Source organism: Acipenser ruthenus, chromosome 23 (genome assembly GCF_902713425.1).
Source record: "Acipenser ruthenus chromosome 23, fAciRut3.2 maternal haplotype, whole genome shotgun sequence".
NCBI lineage: Eukaryota > Metazoa > Chordata > Actinopteri > Acipenseriformes > Acipenseridae > Acipenser > Acipenser ruthenus.
In genome coordinates, this window is record NC_081211.1 from 8,225,299 (window position 1) to 8,240,770 (window position 15,472).

Here is a 15,472-nt window from a genome sequence, read left to right on the forward strand (position 1 = left end):
AGAAAACATGCACAACATACTCCCGTGTACACAAAACAGAAAGCATCATTAAAGGCAAGTACTGCGAACTACAACACCGAACAATTAGAGAGTACAATAATACGAACAGTGGAGTAGCGTCCTTACTGGAAAGATTAGGTCAAATAAATAGTCATAACAGGTGTGTGTTCGGAGGGTGTCCCCTTATAAAAGTTTATCACGGTAACGGTAATTTTGTATTTTTTTGCATGCTTTACACACGGTTATAGTGTAGTATGCATTTGACAAAGCTTACTCCGGTTGGCCATGTTTTTAAATATGCTTTACCATACCTCTCGGGTGCCCACCGAGGCTTTGCCATGCGTTGACTGTACTGCACTTTGCAACGCTTTAGTAAACTTGTATAAGGATTCGCTTATGTATGGAAGTCTGAGAATGGCATGTGAAACTACTTCATATTTGTAGACGGTATAAAACGACTACTTTAACACAATATAGTTGAACTACAACCTGAGTCCAAGGAAACAAGCGTTGCAGCGCCACTGCGTACCACTAATCACCCAATCAGCCCCCACAGTGTTTCACAGTGTGTCACAGCGTGTACCATTGAGTTTCACCGGCAGGGGAATCCCCGGTCGTCTAGTTTCACTTTCACTTTAGAGTACGAGGAGAAACGGACTTCTTTGTGAGGACGGAAATTGTACGGCACATTTAAACAAAAAAACTGAAGAAACTATGGAGTTCAAATATCCAGAGGCTCGCAGGGATGAAAGCAAAGTAAGTCTCTCCCCTTCCCGCCTCTTAAATCTCACCCTTAAATCTCCATTCACTGCCTGCAGCTCTCCGGTTTCGTGTACAGTTACTCGTCACGCCATTGTAAATATACAGTTTGTAACACTGCGTTTAGAAGATACTGTAGACGTGCTGGGTTGTTGTAAATATGTTTTGTGTCACGTATAGACAAACTATGGTGTAACAGTTGTCTTTTTGTTGTTGGTAGCTTAAAATAAAACTTTTCTTTAATGAGGCCAAGTAAATGTATTAATCACTGCACACAAAACGTAACCACATACTATATCTGATTATTATTTCAATTTTTTTTCTAAGGTTTGAGAGTGCTTTAAAACACAAGAACACTCACAACTTAACATTCAAAGGGACTAAATTTGAACCTAATTAATAAAGTCTGATTCAAGAAAAAAAAAATCAATTATTTTATGTAGAGAAAGGGGAGAGGTTTAGTGAAGTGTCATGTACCCTTGACCTGAAAGTGAAAGGTCAAAGGTTTCTCTCTGCATATTTGACATAGTAGGTCCTTGTTTTTTCACAGATGGACGGGCGCAGCCACCATTTTAGTAGTAATCACTACTGGACTGCAGGTGATAACAGTCTTTTGCTATTAGGAGTTGATAGATGAAATGGTGGCCCTATCAGTCCAGAGATGATAGACAAAGCTTGTGAAAGTGTGGTGCACACAAAGAGGCTATGTATGGCAAAGCTAACTAGAACCAAACCATTGGTTAGCAACATTTAAAACAACACCCACATTGACAGGCACTGTGTTTGAATTTGCTTGGATTTATACATTGATTGGAAATGACACAGCAGAAGACATGACTCGCTCAACACATCAGCCCTAATTTACAGCAATTGCATACAACGTAAACAGTCTGTAACGAATCTAAATGTGACTGCACAATACACATTCAGCTTTAAAGAAACAAAGCAGTGCTAGTGGTATCCAAATTCAAAATCGTGTAACATACAGTTGCACACAGGGCTTTTATGACTTTCAGTTTCGTTTTTGGTTGGGGCCTTGGTAAAGTGAACCGAGCACAAGGACAAACTGGCAGAATAATTTGAGAGATTACATTTGAAAAGAAAGATATAACTGTTGGTTTTGGGCACACTTTTGACACATTTTTATTTGGTACTTTTAATTAAATTTGAATCCTAAAATGCTATAAAGAAGTGCTAACCAAGGTATTTTCCAATTCCCTTTACATCCTATAGCAATTATGACTTTCTTTACTGTGCTTGAGATGTGCCGTATTGACATTTATTTGTTCTTGTTGTCTGGGACTCACAGAAGTTTCAGATTTAAATGGCTGCTTCCTGGTACTGTAACACATCCTGAGCTGTAGGTCTCACCTATACCATGAAAGTAAGACTGTCCTACAGTACAGGAAGTGATTAGGTAAAAGGAAGCAGTATCTGCATATCTAAAGCAAGGATATATACAACTTTTTTTTGCATTATTAGTTCCACACATCCTTAGCATTGCTTACTTTATTTCTGAATGCACAAGGAAAGAGTCCCCATGTTTGTCCGCAGGTATTAGACTCCCCCATTTCTCTCTGTGCCGGACAGAATGTCCCAGAGGAAATATTGAACATGTGTTAAGTATCCAGTAAAGAGAACATGGGGGACTGTAATAGGTGAGGATCAATAGGCTGCTTATTACAAAAATATAGTAGAAAGGAAAAGATCAGCTAGTAGTTAAGGGTTAAAAATGAGTTTGAAAACTTTAGGGACTACACCTAGATACTCAATCTAATATTCTACACTTGATTTCAATCACACATCCTGCTCTCGCGCTGTTGTGTGATCCACAGATTGACAACTACCACGGCACGGAAATCCCAGATCCCTACGCGTGGCTGGAGGATCCGGACAGTGAGGAGACGAAGGTGAGCGTGTCCACAATACGATTCCAACTTCACAACTCCGCACACAATGTCTCTGATGGGGAGAGGCTGGGACTGAGGGGCAGCTTTGAGAAATGTCACCAGAAATACAAAAGCGTGCATTTGAAAGTCCTTTATGGGGGCTCTGCAGTTTGAAACAGTCATGTTTGTGTTGCAGGCGTTCGTGGAGGCCCAGAATGAGCTGACCATGCCTTTCCTGGAGAAGTGTGCCCTCCGGGGGAAATTCACAGAGAGAATGACAGAGCTTTATGACTATCCCAAATACAGCTGCCCCTACAAGAGAGGGAACAAGTGAGCACTTATTATTAAAAACTTTGAAGCAAAACATTTTGTAGACACTTTACAAAAGCCTTTAGATTCAACTGATTTATTGATCAATGAATGTTAACTGAGGCAAAATAAAAGCCATGGTGTTCAGTAATCAATTAATCCATTCAGTGTAATGAAAACAAGTCATTAAGAAAGTAACGTGCAAGGATAGAAACAATTTAAAAAAGTCCACTTCAGTGTTGAGTACAACTACATTTAAGTACAAATACAAATGCATCTAAATCTTACACATACAAATACAAATACAAATGCAAGCACCTCAGTTGCATTTAAATGCAAATACACTTGCACTTGAACCCAAGCCTGGTCCACTTGTGCCTCAAATACAAGCATGTGAGGTGTGTGTGTATTTACAGCGGTTTGCAGAAGTATTCACCCCCCTGCAAAGTTTTCACATTTTGGTGAATTATAATGTATGCACAGTTTTTCAAACAAATTTTTTTATTCAAAGCTGTAGTGGTTAAACTGAACACTGTTATACGAGGAGGTTAAATGTCAGCAAAACTTGCAAAGAAAATGTACAAAATGAAATTTACTGGTTGCATAAGTATTCAGCCCCTTAAGTCAGTACTTGGTAGAAGCACCTTTTGCAGCAATTACTGCTATGAGTCTTTTTGAATAGGTCTACTAGCTTTGCACAGTAGGATGGTGAATATTTTGCCCATTCTTCATGGGAAAATTGCTCCAGTTCTGATAAGTTTGTTGGGGATCGTCGATGGACTGAAATCTTCAAGTCTCGCCATAAATTTTCGATTGGATTCAAGTCAGGACTTTGACTAGGCCACTCAAGAACATTAATTCTCTTCTTGTTCAACCACTCCAGTGTGGCTTTGGCTTTGTGCTTCGGGTCATTGTCCTGCTGAAATGTGAATTTCCTCCCCAGTTTCAAAGTCTTGGCTGACTCAAACAGGTTTTCTTCAAGGATTCGCCTGTACTTGCATCATCCATTCTCCCCTCTGTCCTGACAAGCTTCCCAGTCCCTGCTGAAGAGAAGCATCCCCATAACATGATGCTGCCACCACCATGCTTGACAGCTGGGATGGTGTTGACTGGGTGATGTGCAGTGTTGGGCTTGCACCAGACGTAACGCTTGGAATTTAGTCAGAAAAGTTCAATTTTTGTCTCGTTTGACCACAAAACCTTTTTCCACATGTCTGCAGTATCATCTACATGCTTTTTCGAAAACTCCATACGTGCTTTAAGATGAGGCTTTTTGAGTAATGGCTTCTTTCTTGCCACCCGTCCATACAGGCCAGCTTTGTGTAGGGACCGGCTTATTGTTGATGTGTGAACACTGACTCCCATCTTAGACACAGAACTTTTCAGATCTCTCAAGGTCATTGTTGGCTTCAGAGTGACATCTCAAACCAGTTTCCTGCTTGTCCGGCTGCTCGGTTTGGGAGGGCGACCTGATTTGGGTAGTGTGGGGTGGTATGATGCATCTTCCACTTCTTAATGATGGACTTCACTGTGCTGAGAGGGATAATCAGCGCCTTTGAAATTTTATTGTACCCTTCTCCTGCTCTGTGCCTCTCTACCACTTTATTCTTGACTTATTTCGAAAGCTCCTTGGTCTTCACGGTTGCTTTGTTGGATCACTATGTGAGTTGCAGCTTGAAAGTCTTTATATACCTGAGGGAAATTATCTACAAGTTAAACCACTTTGAGTACACACAGGCAGAAACCATTTCACTAATTTTGTGACCTTTCAAACAAATCATTTGCACCTGAACTGATTTAGGGCTGCAGTAGCAAAGGGGTTGAATACTTATGCAAATTAGATGAATCTGTTTTTCTCTGTAAATCTTACTTATTTATATTCTATATGCATTTTTTAACTTTATCAATGTGGAGTAGTTTGTGTAGATTCTACATGTAAAGTCTAATTTGAAAGCATTGTGGAGTACGCTCAGGTGCCAACAAAATGTGAAAACTTTGCAGGGGGGTGAATACTTCTGCAAACCACTGTGTATGTGTGTGTGTGTATATATATATATAGCCCTTAAAAACACTTCCTTAATACAAAATGTGATACAAAATGAGGTCCATACATGTTAATGTGGGCAGGATTTTCTGAAATGACTTCACCTTCTCTAATTTTCTTTAAGACCATGTTGTGTTGGTCCCTTGACTGTCCTTAACAGTTTTCCCTGTAATTCCTGGCACGGTAAGCCACTGTCTGTGCAGTGGGGTTCATGCTGATTCCAGGGGTGTTTCTTTGGGTTTCAGGTACTTTTTCTACCACAACACGGGTCTGCAGAACCAGAGTGTGCTGTACATACAGGACTCGCTCGACAGTGACCCGCGGATCTTCTTCGACCCAAACAAGCTCTCCGCAGATGGGACGGTCTCCCTGCAAAGTAAATACCCTCCCCAAAAAACTTCAGACATCAAGCATGTGGTGCCTCGCATCATTCTTTGTAAATGCCATGTTCATGACCATTGAGGGACAGTGACACTAGCCACTGTCAGGCACTATGAGAGCATCTCCTCACAGCACACCTCAAGCAGAGCCTGTTATTGTACCATTCAGACTGACTACCCTTATGCCTGGATGGTATTTCATCTTATTTTCTGTGATTCAAGAAGCCCCCAACCCATTGCTTTCCTCCTTAACTAACTACTGCACATGTGTCATATATAGCTGTCACTGCTAGGATTGTTCAGAGAATCTGAGTAATTACCTTTAACATGTTTTAAGATGCTAGGTATTATTGAAATGAAATATAAAGTGTAAATTGCATAACATAAAACCAAGCGTTTGGTCTTGTAGACACAATTATCAAGGACTAATCAAGCACAATCTGACAGTACGATTTAAAATAAAGCATATTTTATCTGCGACTATTTATCTTACCTTTCACGTTTCATATCAGATCTTTTTAATTTCACTACCTGATTTTCACTTCGCTTGTTTCCATAGAAATGCAACATCTCTGCAGTCAATTGTGGGATTGTAGTTCTGTTAACTTCTGATTAAACTTGCTAAATAATACATCTCCCAGGTCACACCGCGGTATATCCTACAGTCAGAGTTGTTATCTCTAAAGGTAGGGCCAAGGGAAGGTCACATGTACCTACAAACCAGTGAAATCTGCTAGTAGCGTGACACAGGCCCCGGGTGAATTCACTTCCAAGCGGCTTTTGAAACACCCACAGCGGAATTTAACTGCCATTGATTGGCACTCAGTTGAATGGATGATGAGGGCAAATGAGAGGAAGGCAGCTTTTTTTGTTGTGAAATTAACACATTTTTTAAAAGGCCTGTTGTTTATTTACCCATATACAAGTTTACCACGGTATATTTGCATGGTATTTTTGCACTGTATTTTTGCATGGTATTTTTGCACTGTATTTTTGCACTGTATTTTTGCACGGTATTTTTGCACGGTATTTTTGCATGGTATTTTTGCACTGTATTTTTGCACGGTATTTTTGCACGGTATTTTTGCATGGTATTTTTGCACTGTATTTTTGCACGGTATTTTTGCATGGTATTTTTGCACAGTATTTTTGCATTGTATTTTTGCACAGTATTTTTTGCAGCTTTACCATTCTTCTTCCATGGTTGTACTATGCATTTACCATAGTTTACTCTAGTTTGCCATGTTTTAAATATGCTTTACCAAACCTCTCTATTCTTTACAATGCGTATTACAACAACGTATTACTCCCTTAAAATTCCAGTTCATTTTTTTGACATCCCTGTGCTTTGAGCAACAGTGCCACACAGCTGTAAGTCATTGCAGCTTGGCTGTGCTATTCATGCAACATTTTCGTGAAACAATATACAACTCGGAATATTCGTTTTTCATGTTTATTTTTTCGTTTTCAGTTTGGTTTTAGTTTTTAAACATTTTCCAGTTTCTGTTACTATTTCGTTAAGGAAAAATGCATATTTTTTTGTTTTTTGGCCATTTTCGTTAACTGAAAAAACACTGCTTTACCATGCTTTCACTGTGCTTTATTACACTTTGCTGTGCTTTTATGATAGACAAAAAACATGTTAAAGGGAATTACTCAGAAAAGCGGAGTACTTGCACAGTCCTTATCACTACAGTATATTACAGAAATCCTCTAACACCTGACAGATGAAACTAGGTGCACAAGTGAACAAGCGGATCATAGTGCAGTAGCAAGCAAGTGAAATGAAAGAATTATTGAAATGCCAACTTCAAAATATTCAACCTAGCGCTGAGTGCATGGTGCTGAGTGGAGGATGTGTTATAGTACGCTCATTGCAATGCCTTCCTGTTATAATCGCTCATTGCAATGCCTTCCCTCCTGTGCGTGTGTGTCTGCAGTGGCGCGTCTGTCGGAGCAGTGCGAGTGCTTTGCCTACGGGCTGAGTGGCAGTGGCTCGGACTGGGTCACTGTGAAGTTCATGATGGTGGCGGATCAGAAGGAGCTGCCCGACACTCTGGAGAGGGTGAAATTCAGCTGCCTGTCCTGGACTCACGACGACAGAGGAGTCTTCTACAACTGCTACCCCCGGCAGGAGGGCAAAGCCGACGGTACGTGGGCAGAGAGCCAGCGGGGACTCACCCGCACCATATTGGGGTCTCTTTGAATGATCTTTTTCCATTATATTTGTCATATTTGAGAGGCTTCAGTAAGTAACTTGATTAATGTAGAGTTAAAGATCCGCCTGGAATAGGGTATGAGATATCAGAGTTGTATTCTTCTTGGTGTTTAGATCTTATTCTGGATAAAGTGTTGTGAAGCGCAGTCAGGAATGATTATCTTAGGCTGCATCAACATTTGGTGATTTCTTCATGAAATATAGCACTGGGGAAAATGCTTTGTGAATGTGGCCCTGTATGTCAGGAACCATTACCTTCCTGAACCCCTTTAGGTACAGCTGAAGAGCCATCACTAAAACCTAGTATGTTCCAGGTACTGAGACCACCACCAATCTCCATCAAAAGCTGTACTACCATGTGATCGGAACAGACCAATCCCAGGACATCTTGGTTGCTGAGTTTCCTGATAATCCCAAATGGCAGAGTACTGCTGAGGTGAGTGACTGCCTTGTTTCACAGCAGATTTCAATCCCTTTTCGTACATGTGCAGGTCCTATTGATCAGAAAGAGGAGCCAGTGTCAGACTGGATACCCGTGCCAAGCTCTCTTCCAAATCCCTCTCTCTGTTTACAGGTGTCAGATGACGGGCGCTACGTCCTCTTAAATATCCGTGAAGGGTGCAAGCGTGTCAACCGTCTCTGGTACTGTGACCTACAGCTGCTGCCCAACGGGATCAAGGGTAAGAGCAATCCAGAATAGCCCTGGGGCAAGGGGCGAAAGGAACAAGAGGAGGCGTATTCCATCTGGCTGAAAGTCTGGAAAGAAAAATAGGCATGACTGGCTGTACAGCCTTCATCATGCCTAGCCTAGCACTAAGACTGGCTTAGCTTTGTACTTGAAAAAGCTGTATCATATTGACACTAGATAATGAAGCCCTCAGTCTGAATCACCGATGATCCTGGAGGTATTAGAGGCTTCTCTGTCTGTGTCGCCTCCATGCCTGGTATTTATACCACACAGGCTCAGGACATACGTGACTACAGTCTGTTATTGTATCTTTCTAATTCTCAATAGAATGGAGCCTTTTAGCTGTTACTCCATTCAAGTGCAGTCAGCCATTAATCTCTTTTACAAGGTACCTGTAGTTAACCATCTTTCTTCCCGTACATTTCTGCACATGCTTTTACCCAGTACATTCTACTCTCCTAGGATTCCAAATACATGTTCATCCTACAGCCAGTGGAAACAGAGTTTCAGATCACAGCTTTTGATTTGTTTTCCAATCCTCATTAATATGTGCAGGCCTCCTTCCCTGGGTCAAGGTGATTGATAACTTCGATGCCAAGTACTCGTACATCACCAACGAAGAGACTGTTTTCACCTTCCTGACGAACCTGGATGCACCTCGCTCGCGAGTCATTAACATCGACCTGAGTGACTGCGACCCCACCCACTGGAGGACACTGATCCCAGAGCACCACAAGGACGTCTTGGGTATGCGCTAGCAGGAGACCGCTACCATTCTGAACAGCTCCTTCCTGCAGCTAATGTATTGAATTCAATACTGAGCCCTGTTCACAAAGCTCTCACTCCTACATTTTTTAAAGAATGTTTAAATGAATATAATACATATGCTCGTGGACAACTGTAGTTTTTTCAGAATAAATGACGGTCCTCGTGTGTGATCTGAAGCGCAGAATGTACATGGAGTATTCTGTGTATATAACAAGTACAGTGTATGGAAAAGAAAGTAAACCGAAAAGCTATTCAACGCTAGATCTCTTAACACTTGTATAATGTTTGATATACAGCTGTTGTTAAAGAAGCAACATTCTAGACAACTATTTTAAATAGACTATGAAAAAAAAACGATCTAAAATAATTCATCAGTTAAAGTTTGGTGAATCGGACCAAAACATCAACTAAAACATTAATGAAATAATAACTTTTACTGCAAAATTAAGACAAATGTAGCTATTTTAGTAAAGGCATTTCACATTTTCAGCTGATTTTCAAGGTTATTTTTATTTAGTTTTTACCTTCTTATATTCAACTTGTTGTACAAACTTGACTCAACTTTTATGCAGTGACTTTTGTCCAAATTTACTCTGGAGGTCAGCTGCTCAACTGGGGGGTATTCAGACCCCAGAACCCCCAGTAGCACCTCTGGTTCTTTGATGTTCTTTGTAAACACTTCCTGTAATTGATTCAAAGCCTGAAATAATAGTGAAGTAATTCCGCTTCTCCTTGCCCTGCCTGTCCTATAGATTTTGTGACCTGCGTGAACGGGCAGTTCCTGGTGGTTGACTACATGCGCGACGCCAAGGATGTGCTGCAGCTGTTCAGCCTTACCTCTGGGAAGCTGCTGAAGACCCTGCCCCTGGATCTGGGCACCATCGCCGGCTTCAGCGGCCGCAAGAAAGACACTGACATCTTCTACAAGTTCTACTCCTTTCTGCAGCCAGGTCAGCTTCTCTCTTGTGCTTTGAATCTATCGTTATCTATTGCTGTCTCTGCTTTGATCATTAGCTGATCATTAGCTGATTACATCACACGTGTCCTTTTTCAACCATTGGTTGTGAAAATTGATTTTCCGTTTAGTAACGCACAGTTTTCTAATGCAAATGTTTTGGAGACAGCTTCAAGGCAGGCAGAAGCAGGAAGAGCAGACTGGACAAAGGCATTGCAGTTCAGCACTGGGACCACTTTACAAAAACAACTATTAAATAAGAGTATTGAATAGTCAAAATGCAAAACAAACAGTATTCCTCCAAGCTAAAGCTACCACACCGACCAGGACCAAGATCAAAGCACCTGCTGGTCTCGAGTCCTTGGCTGAGCCGAGGGTCTGTTTCCCAGCTCCTCCTTTATACACGTGGTCAAGCTAAACTGGCTTGTGGGCAGGCTCAAATTCCCAGTTTAGCTTGAACACATTCAAACAGATTTCAGATCAGTCTAAACCTAGTCCAGCCACATTCACACATGGCTAGCTTGTCTGCCTGTTAAAAATCTCTGCTGATACAAATGCTGTATACAATATTCATTTCATTTACATTATTTAGCCAACACTGAATCTATACATTCTCGTGTGCAGAAATGCAGCGTTTAGGAGTCTTTTCAGCCCCTGTGGTTGTTTCGTTGTGCAGGAGTCATCTACCACTGTGACCTGACCTCAGAGACCCTGGAGCCCACAGTGTTCAGACAGGTGGAGGTGAAGGGCTTCAACCCCTCGGACTACCAGACTGTCCAGGCAAGCCAGTCACTTTCATTAAACAAGCCTGAAACCGCATGGTTCTGTTGAAGTTCCACTCGGAGAAGATGCTTCACATCCCATATTATCTCAAACTAGAGCACACATCAGGTGCACTTGTACGCAACTGCCCCCCTGCCTCTTGGATTTTAACCACTTGGAGCATTGTTCTGTTATAAATCAGGTCTTTTTCTATTAAAAATATCAAGATGTCTCCGAGGGGCTTACCTGGTAAAGCACAGCCGCGTGGTGCGCAGGGTGAGTCATACAGCCCAGGTTCGCATCTTTACTGTATGAAGTTGGCCAGTCTTCACTGGGGTCTCTGAAGGGGGCGTGGGTTAGAGGCAAAACCAGCAGGGACTGTTTCTCCTCGTCGCGCTACAGCGGACCCTACTGGCCAGGGGCTCAGTGAGTTCAGAGCGGACACCTGCAGGGCTGGCCTCCAGAGGCCGGTAGCTCGCTGACATCCGCTCTCGAGTTACTGGGTGTAGAAGAGGAAGCTGGGGTCGGAGGACGGCCACCGAACATTCTCCTGAGCTGTGTGGGGAACTGTGGCGAGGAGAATTGGGGCGATAATCAGGTGTAAAATAATTGGGGGGGGGGGGGGGGGAGGTATTGTCCAGTCTTCCTGTGTAAGGTGTTGGAATGTTTAATCAAATTTGAATGAATAAGGCATATGTGTTCTACGTGGTATTTCTTACGGATGTATTTCTTGCATCCACTAGGGGCACTGTTGTAGCAGCTGAACTTAGAGGACATGTTTAAGAGTCCCTTTGAGATCACAGGGGTGCTTTCAGCTTCTGGTTGGATTCAAACAGATATACAAAATAAAAGTAAATAAGATTGATTCATTCAGTAAGATTACTGTGATAGACCTCTACCAAGTTCCTCTTTAAGATATTGGACCCTTTTTTCTCAACAGGTCTTCTTCCCCAGTAAGGATGGCACCAAGATTCCCATGTTCATCGTGCACAAGAAGGGCATTAAGCTGGACGGGTCTCACCCGGTACTGCTGTATGGCTATGGAGGCTTCAACAACTCCCAGCAGCCTTCATACAAGTAGGAACATCCCACTGCACCCTTAACTAATATATACAGAAGCACTGAAAGGAGACAGTAAAATGTTAAGATGAGGGAACGCTGTAACAAGAAGATCTCGCCTTCAGACCACTTCAAAGGAGTGATAAGGAATGTCATTAGCATTGGTCCTAACTGTATTATCACTGCCAGACTGTTGCTTGTTTTTTTAATAGGACATGTATTCTTTAAAGTTTAAAGTTTCTGTTGCTTCCCGGTGCCTCATCCCTTCCTGTTTTGTGTCCTCAGTGTTGCGTACCTCATCTTTGTCAGACACTTGGGGGGAGTCCTCGCCGTCGCCAACATAAGAGGCGGGGGGGAGTATGGAGAGACCTGGCACAAAGGTGGGGCCCCTAGTACAGCTTATTTTAAATGATAAACTTGAAAGGGAGATGGTGAGCGAAAGAGATGGTTATCAGGAAGGAATCATGCTAGAATTCCGGAATTCAATGCCGGAATGTGTTGGACTCTTTCTCTCGGAAGACACACTGTCTCTGTATTCCAGGAGGAAGTCTGGGGAACAAGCAGAACTGCTTCGATGATTTCCAGTGTGGTGCTGAGTATCTGATCAGAGAGGGGTACACCTCCTCCTCCAAACTCACCATCAGGGGAGCGTCTAACGGAGGCCTGCTAGTCGGTAGGTACATTGTGCTGTGTGCTGCTCTCCTGTGAAATACTGCATAGATTTGCTGTTTTGTGTGGTTTTCTTGCAGCTGTAAGTTTGTCATGGTGAGGGGAATTATGGATTATCAATGTAAAAAAAAAAAGGAATAGTATTGAAACCTTTTTATGATAAGAGTGTTTTCTAGTTATAGATTATGTTATGTAAGTCTATTCTTCATTGGGACAAGCCAGCCCTTTCTAATTGATAGAATCCAGCTCCTACAGTCTGAATCATTAAACAAGTGAACAAGTGACTAGACAAACAATTCTGATTGAAGTCTCAATGACTTCTTCTGTGGTAGCCTGGGTCACATACTGTATGAACTGAGTTTTGTGTTTTCAGCCAAGCTCCCAGTTGATATTAGACCCTTTCTCACGGGGTAAGGGAGGCAGGGAGCAGTTCAGTCCATGCCTCAAGCCTGCCCTGAATTGGAGGGAGCACCCTTTCTCTTAGGGGTGAGGGAGCAGTTCAGTCCCCTTGCCTCAAGCACATCAACTCATTTTATCTATGACCAGGTTTTGAATCCAGGCCTCCAGAGGTGAAAGGCTGGTGTATTTAAACACACTCTTTTTTATCCCCTGCCTGCCAGCCGCCTGTGTGAACCAGCGTCCGGAGCTGTTTGGCTGTGGCATTGCCAAGGTGGGTGTGATGGACATGCTGAAGTTCCACAAGTTCACCATCGGCCACGCCTGGACCACGGACTACGGCTGCTCCGACAACGAGGAGGAGTTCCACTGGCTCATCAAGTGAGTGCGGAGCTTCCTTCTGGTGCATTACTAGAGGGGCACCTCAGCAATACTGAGCACAGGGCTTTCACTCTGTAGTTTTTTGGTAAATGAAATAAATATAGGAGGCTATGTGGTCCAGTGGTTAAAGAAAAGGGCTTGTAACCAGGAGGTCTCCGGTTCAAATCCCACCTCAGCCACTGACTCATTGTGTGACTCTGAGCAAGTCACTTAACACTCCTTGTGCTCTGTCTTTCGGGTGAGACGTAGTTGTAAGTGACTCTGCAGCTGATGCATAGTTCACACACCCTAGTCTCTGTAAGTCACCTTGGAAAAAGGCATCTGCTAAATAAAGAAATAATAATAACAGAGGCAGAGCTAAATAGGGTTGTCATTTAAATAACTTCTGAATGTTCCAGAATTCTTTCCGATTATAACATTAACTGTTTTATTTTTGATTTCCGTAACCTTTGACACTTCATTATTTAAATAGCCAGTATTAAGTCTGTATACAGTAAGTTCAACCAAAGTCTGGAGATTAACTTGGTGTGTGACTTCAGGTACTGCCCTCTGCACAACCTGCATCTCTCCTCCAGAACTGTATACAAACCTTTATATATGCTTTTAAAAAGTTTTTCTGTGTTTTATTTAAAAGATTTTTGAAGCATTGTTTTATTGTTTTAATAATGGGTTACATTTAGCAGGCAGGATAACCGTGAGCTGAACCACAGAGCATTAATTTGTATTTCGATCTGCCATAGTTTACATCATTACAATAGACCCCATTATAATTAAACCTGTGCTGTAAATTATTCAAATCTGACTTCATACTGGTTATCATTCATAGAACGTTGTTTGAAGTTATGAGTGTCTTGATCCAGCGACACTGCAGTTTGTTAACACTGTCCCTGTGTCCTCAGGTACTCCCCCCTGCACAACCTGCCCCTCTCCTCCAGCCCCGCGCCTCCCTACCCCGCCATGCTGCTGCTGACTGGGGATCACGACGACCGCGTGGTGCCCCTGCACTCCCTCAAGTACACAGCCACCCTGCAGCACTGTGTGGGCCGCCGCCCCAGCCAGAGACAGCCCCTGCTGATCCGCATCGACACCAAGAGCGGGCATGGAGCTGGCAAGCCCACTGCCAAGGCCATCCAGGAGGAGGCGCACATCTTCAGCTTCATCGCAGAGACCCTGGGGCTGAGCTGGAGGGACTGAGCACAGGCAGAGGGGCGCGGCTGAGACACTGATGCACTCTTTAATTCTGGGGCTGTGATGGAGAGACACTAACACAGATAGATCCACACACACATACACACACACACAAACACACACAAACACACACACACACACACACACACACACACACACACAGAGGGGGCATTCATAGGGGACAGACAGACAGATCCTCAGACACAGGGACAGGTTGAAGAGGGGCACACCTTCTTCAGACCCAGGGTTAAGCCAGAAGGACCCAGACAGACACATGGACAGACAACCCAGGGTTATAAAAGACTGTTGTTTTTAAATCTATTTGATTGATTAAATAACATACCTGAAACTGTTCTGGACTGTTTTTGATTTTAATAATAAAAAGAAAGTTACTTTCTTTAACGCACCAAAATTCAAAATTACAGAGCCTCTTGAGTAGCCTATAGGTAGATAATTTATCATTTCTGTAATATTCCAGTATCTGAATATATTACATACATTGTCGTGTTATTATTCCGTATTATAAAGTTCCTGGGTTTAAGTGCAACAGTTGTATTTTTTCCAGTTCGTGGTATTGGGAGATCCCATAGTCTAGTAGAAGTCTGTAAACTTCTTATTGTGATGTAATGTGTAGCACATGTAAAACATCATATCTGCTCATTTTTATCAGAGATCGTGTTAAGCCATGAATCTAGTTCTTTTTTTTTTGTCTTTAGACATTTGCCGCTACTGTGATTTATGTAGACTAAAAATCTAAAAAGAAATGAATATCTCTAAATCTTTGTAATGGTTCTTTGTGTGAAAGCTTCAAGTAACACATTTCAGCAAGGCAGGGTCAATAAAAACACCTGGGTGCAGGTCAAGGAGACTGGGTTGCCCCGGGAGCAGGAGAACATTAGAAACGTGCATGAGGATACACAGACACCACCAGATTGCTATGAACAAATGATATCCTATTTAATTTACACTCGTTGTGTAATGAATTTACAAAATCATTACGGAATCAG

General features: G+C 42.4%; 1 protein-coding gene across 1 annotated transcript; it reads left to right on the forward strand.

Moving 5' to 3' along the window:
- The first annotated feature begins 503 nt into the window (after positions 1 to 503).
- Positions 504 to 14,819, forward strand: LOC117413307 (prolyl endopeptidase-like). Its single transcript, XM_034022291.3, has 15 exons — positions 504 to 756; positions 2,595 to 2,669; positions 2,845 to 2,978; positions 5,247 to 5,377; positions 7,322 to 7,531; positions 7,914 to 8,035; positions 8,174 to 8,279; positions 8,843 to 9,034; positions 9,808 to 10,005; positions 10,687 to 10,790; positions 11,713 to 11,849; positions 12,117 to 12,211; positions 12,373 to 12,504; positions 13,121 to 13,277; positions 14,177 to 14,819. Exons 1-15 carry the CDS (start codon positions 715 to 717, stop codon positions 14,469 to 14,471), a joined length of 2,130 nt encoding a protein of 709 aa, XP_033878182.3. The 5' UTR covers positions 504 to 714; the 3' UTR covers positions 14,472 to 14,819.
- The last annotated feature ends 653 nt before the right edge of the window (positions 14,820 to 15,472 follow it).

Bases quoted from the DNA above. Each gene is read 5' to 3' on its own strand.
- LOC117413307 (XM_034022291.3), top strand. From the start codon at position 715: ATGGAGTTCAAATATCCAGAGGCTCGCAGGGATGAAAGCAAA. The intron at 757-2,594 runs GTAAGTCTCTCC...TGTGATCCACAG, and splicing joins CTCGCAGGGATGAAAGCAAA to ATTGACAACTACCACGGCAC. The intron at 8,036-8,173 runs GTGAGTGACTGC...CTCTGTTTACAG, and splicing joins AATGGCAGAGTACTGCTGAG to GTGTCAGATGACGGGCGCTA.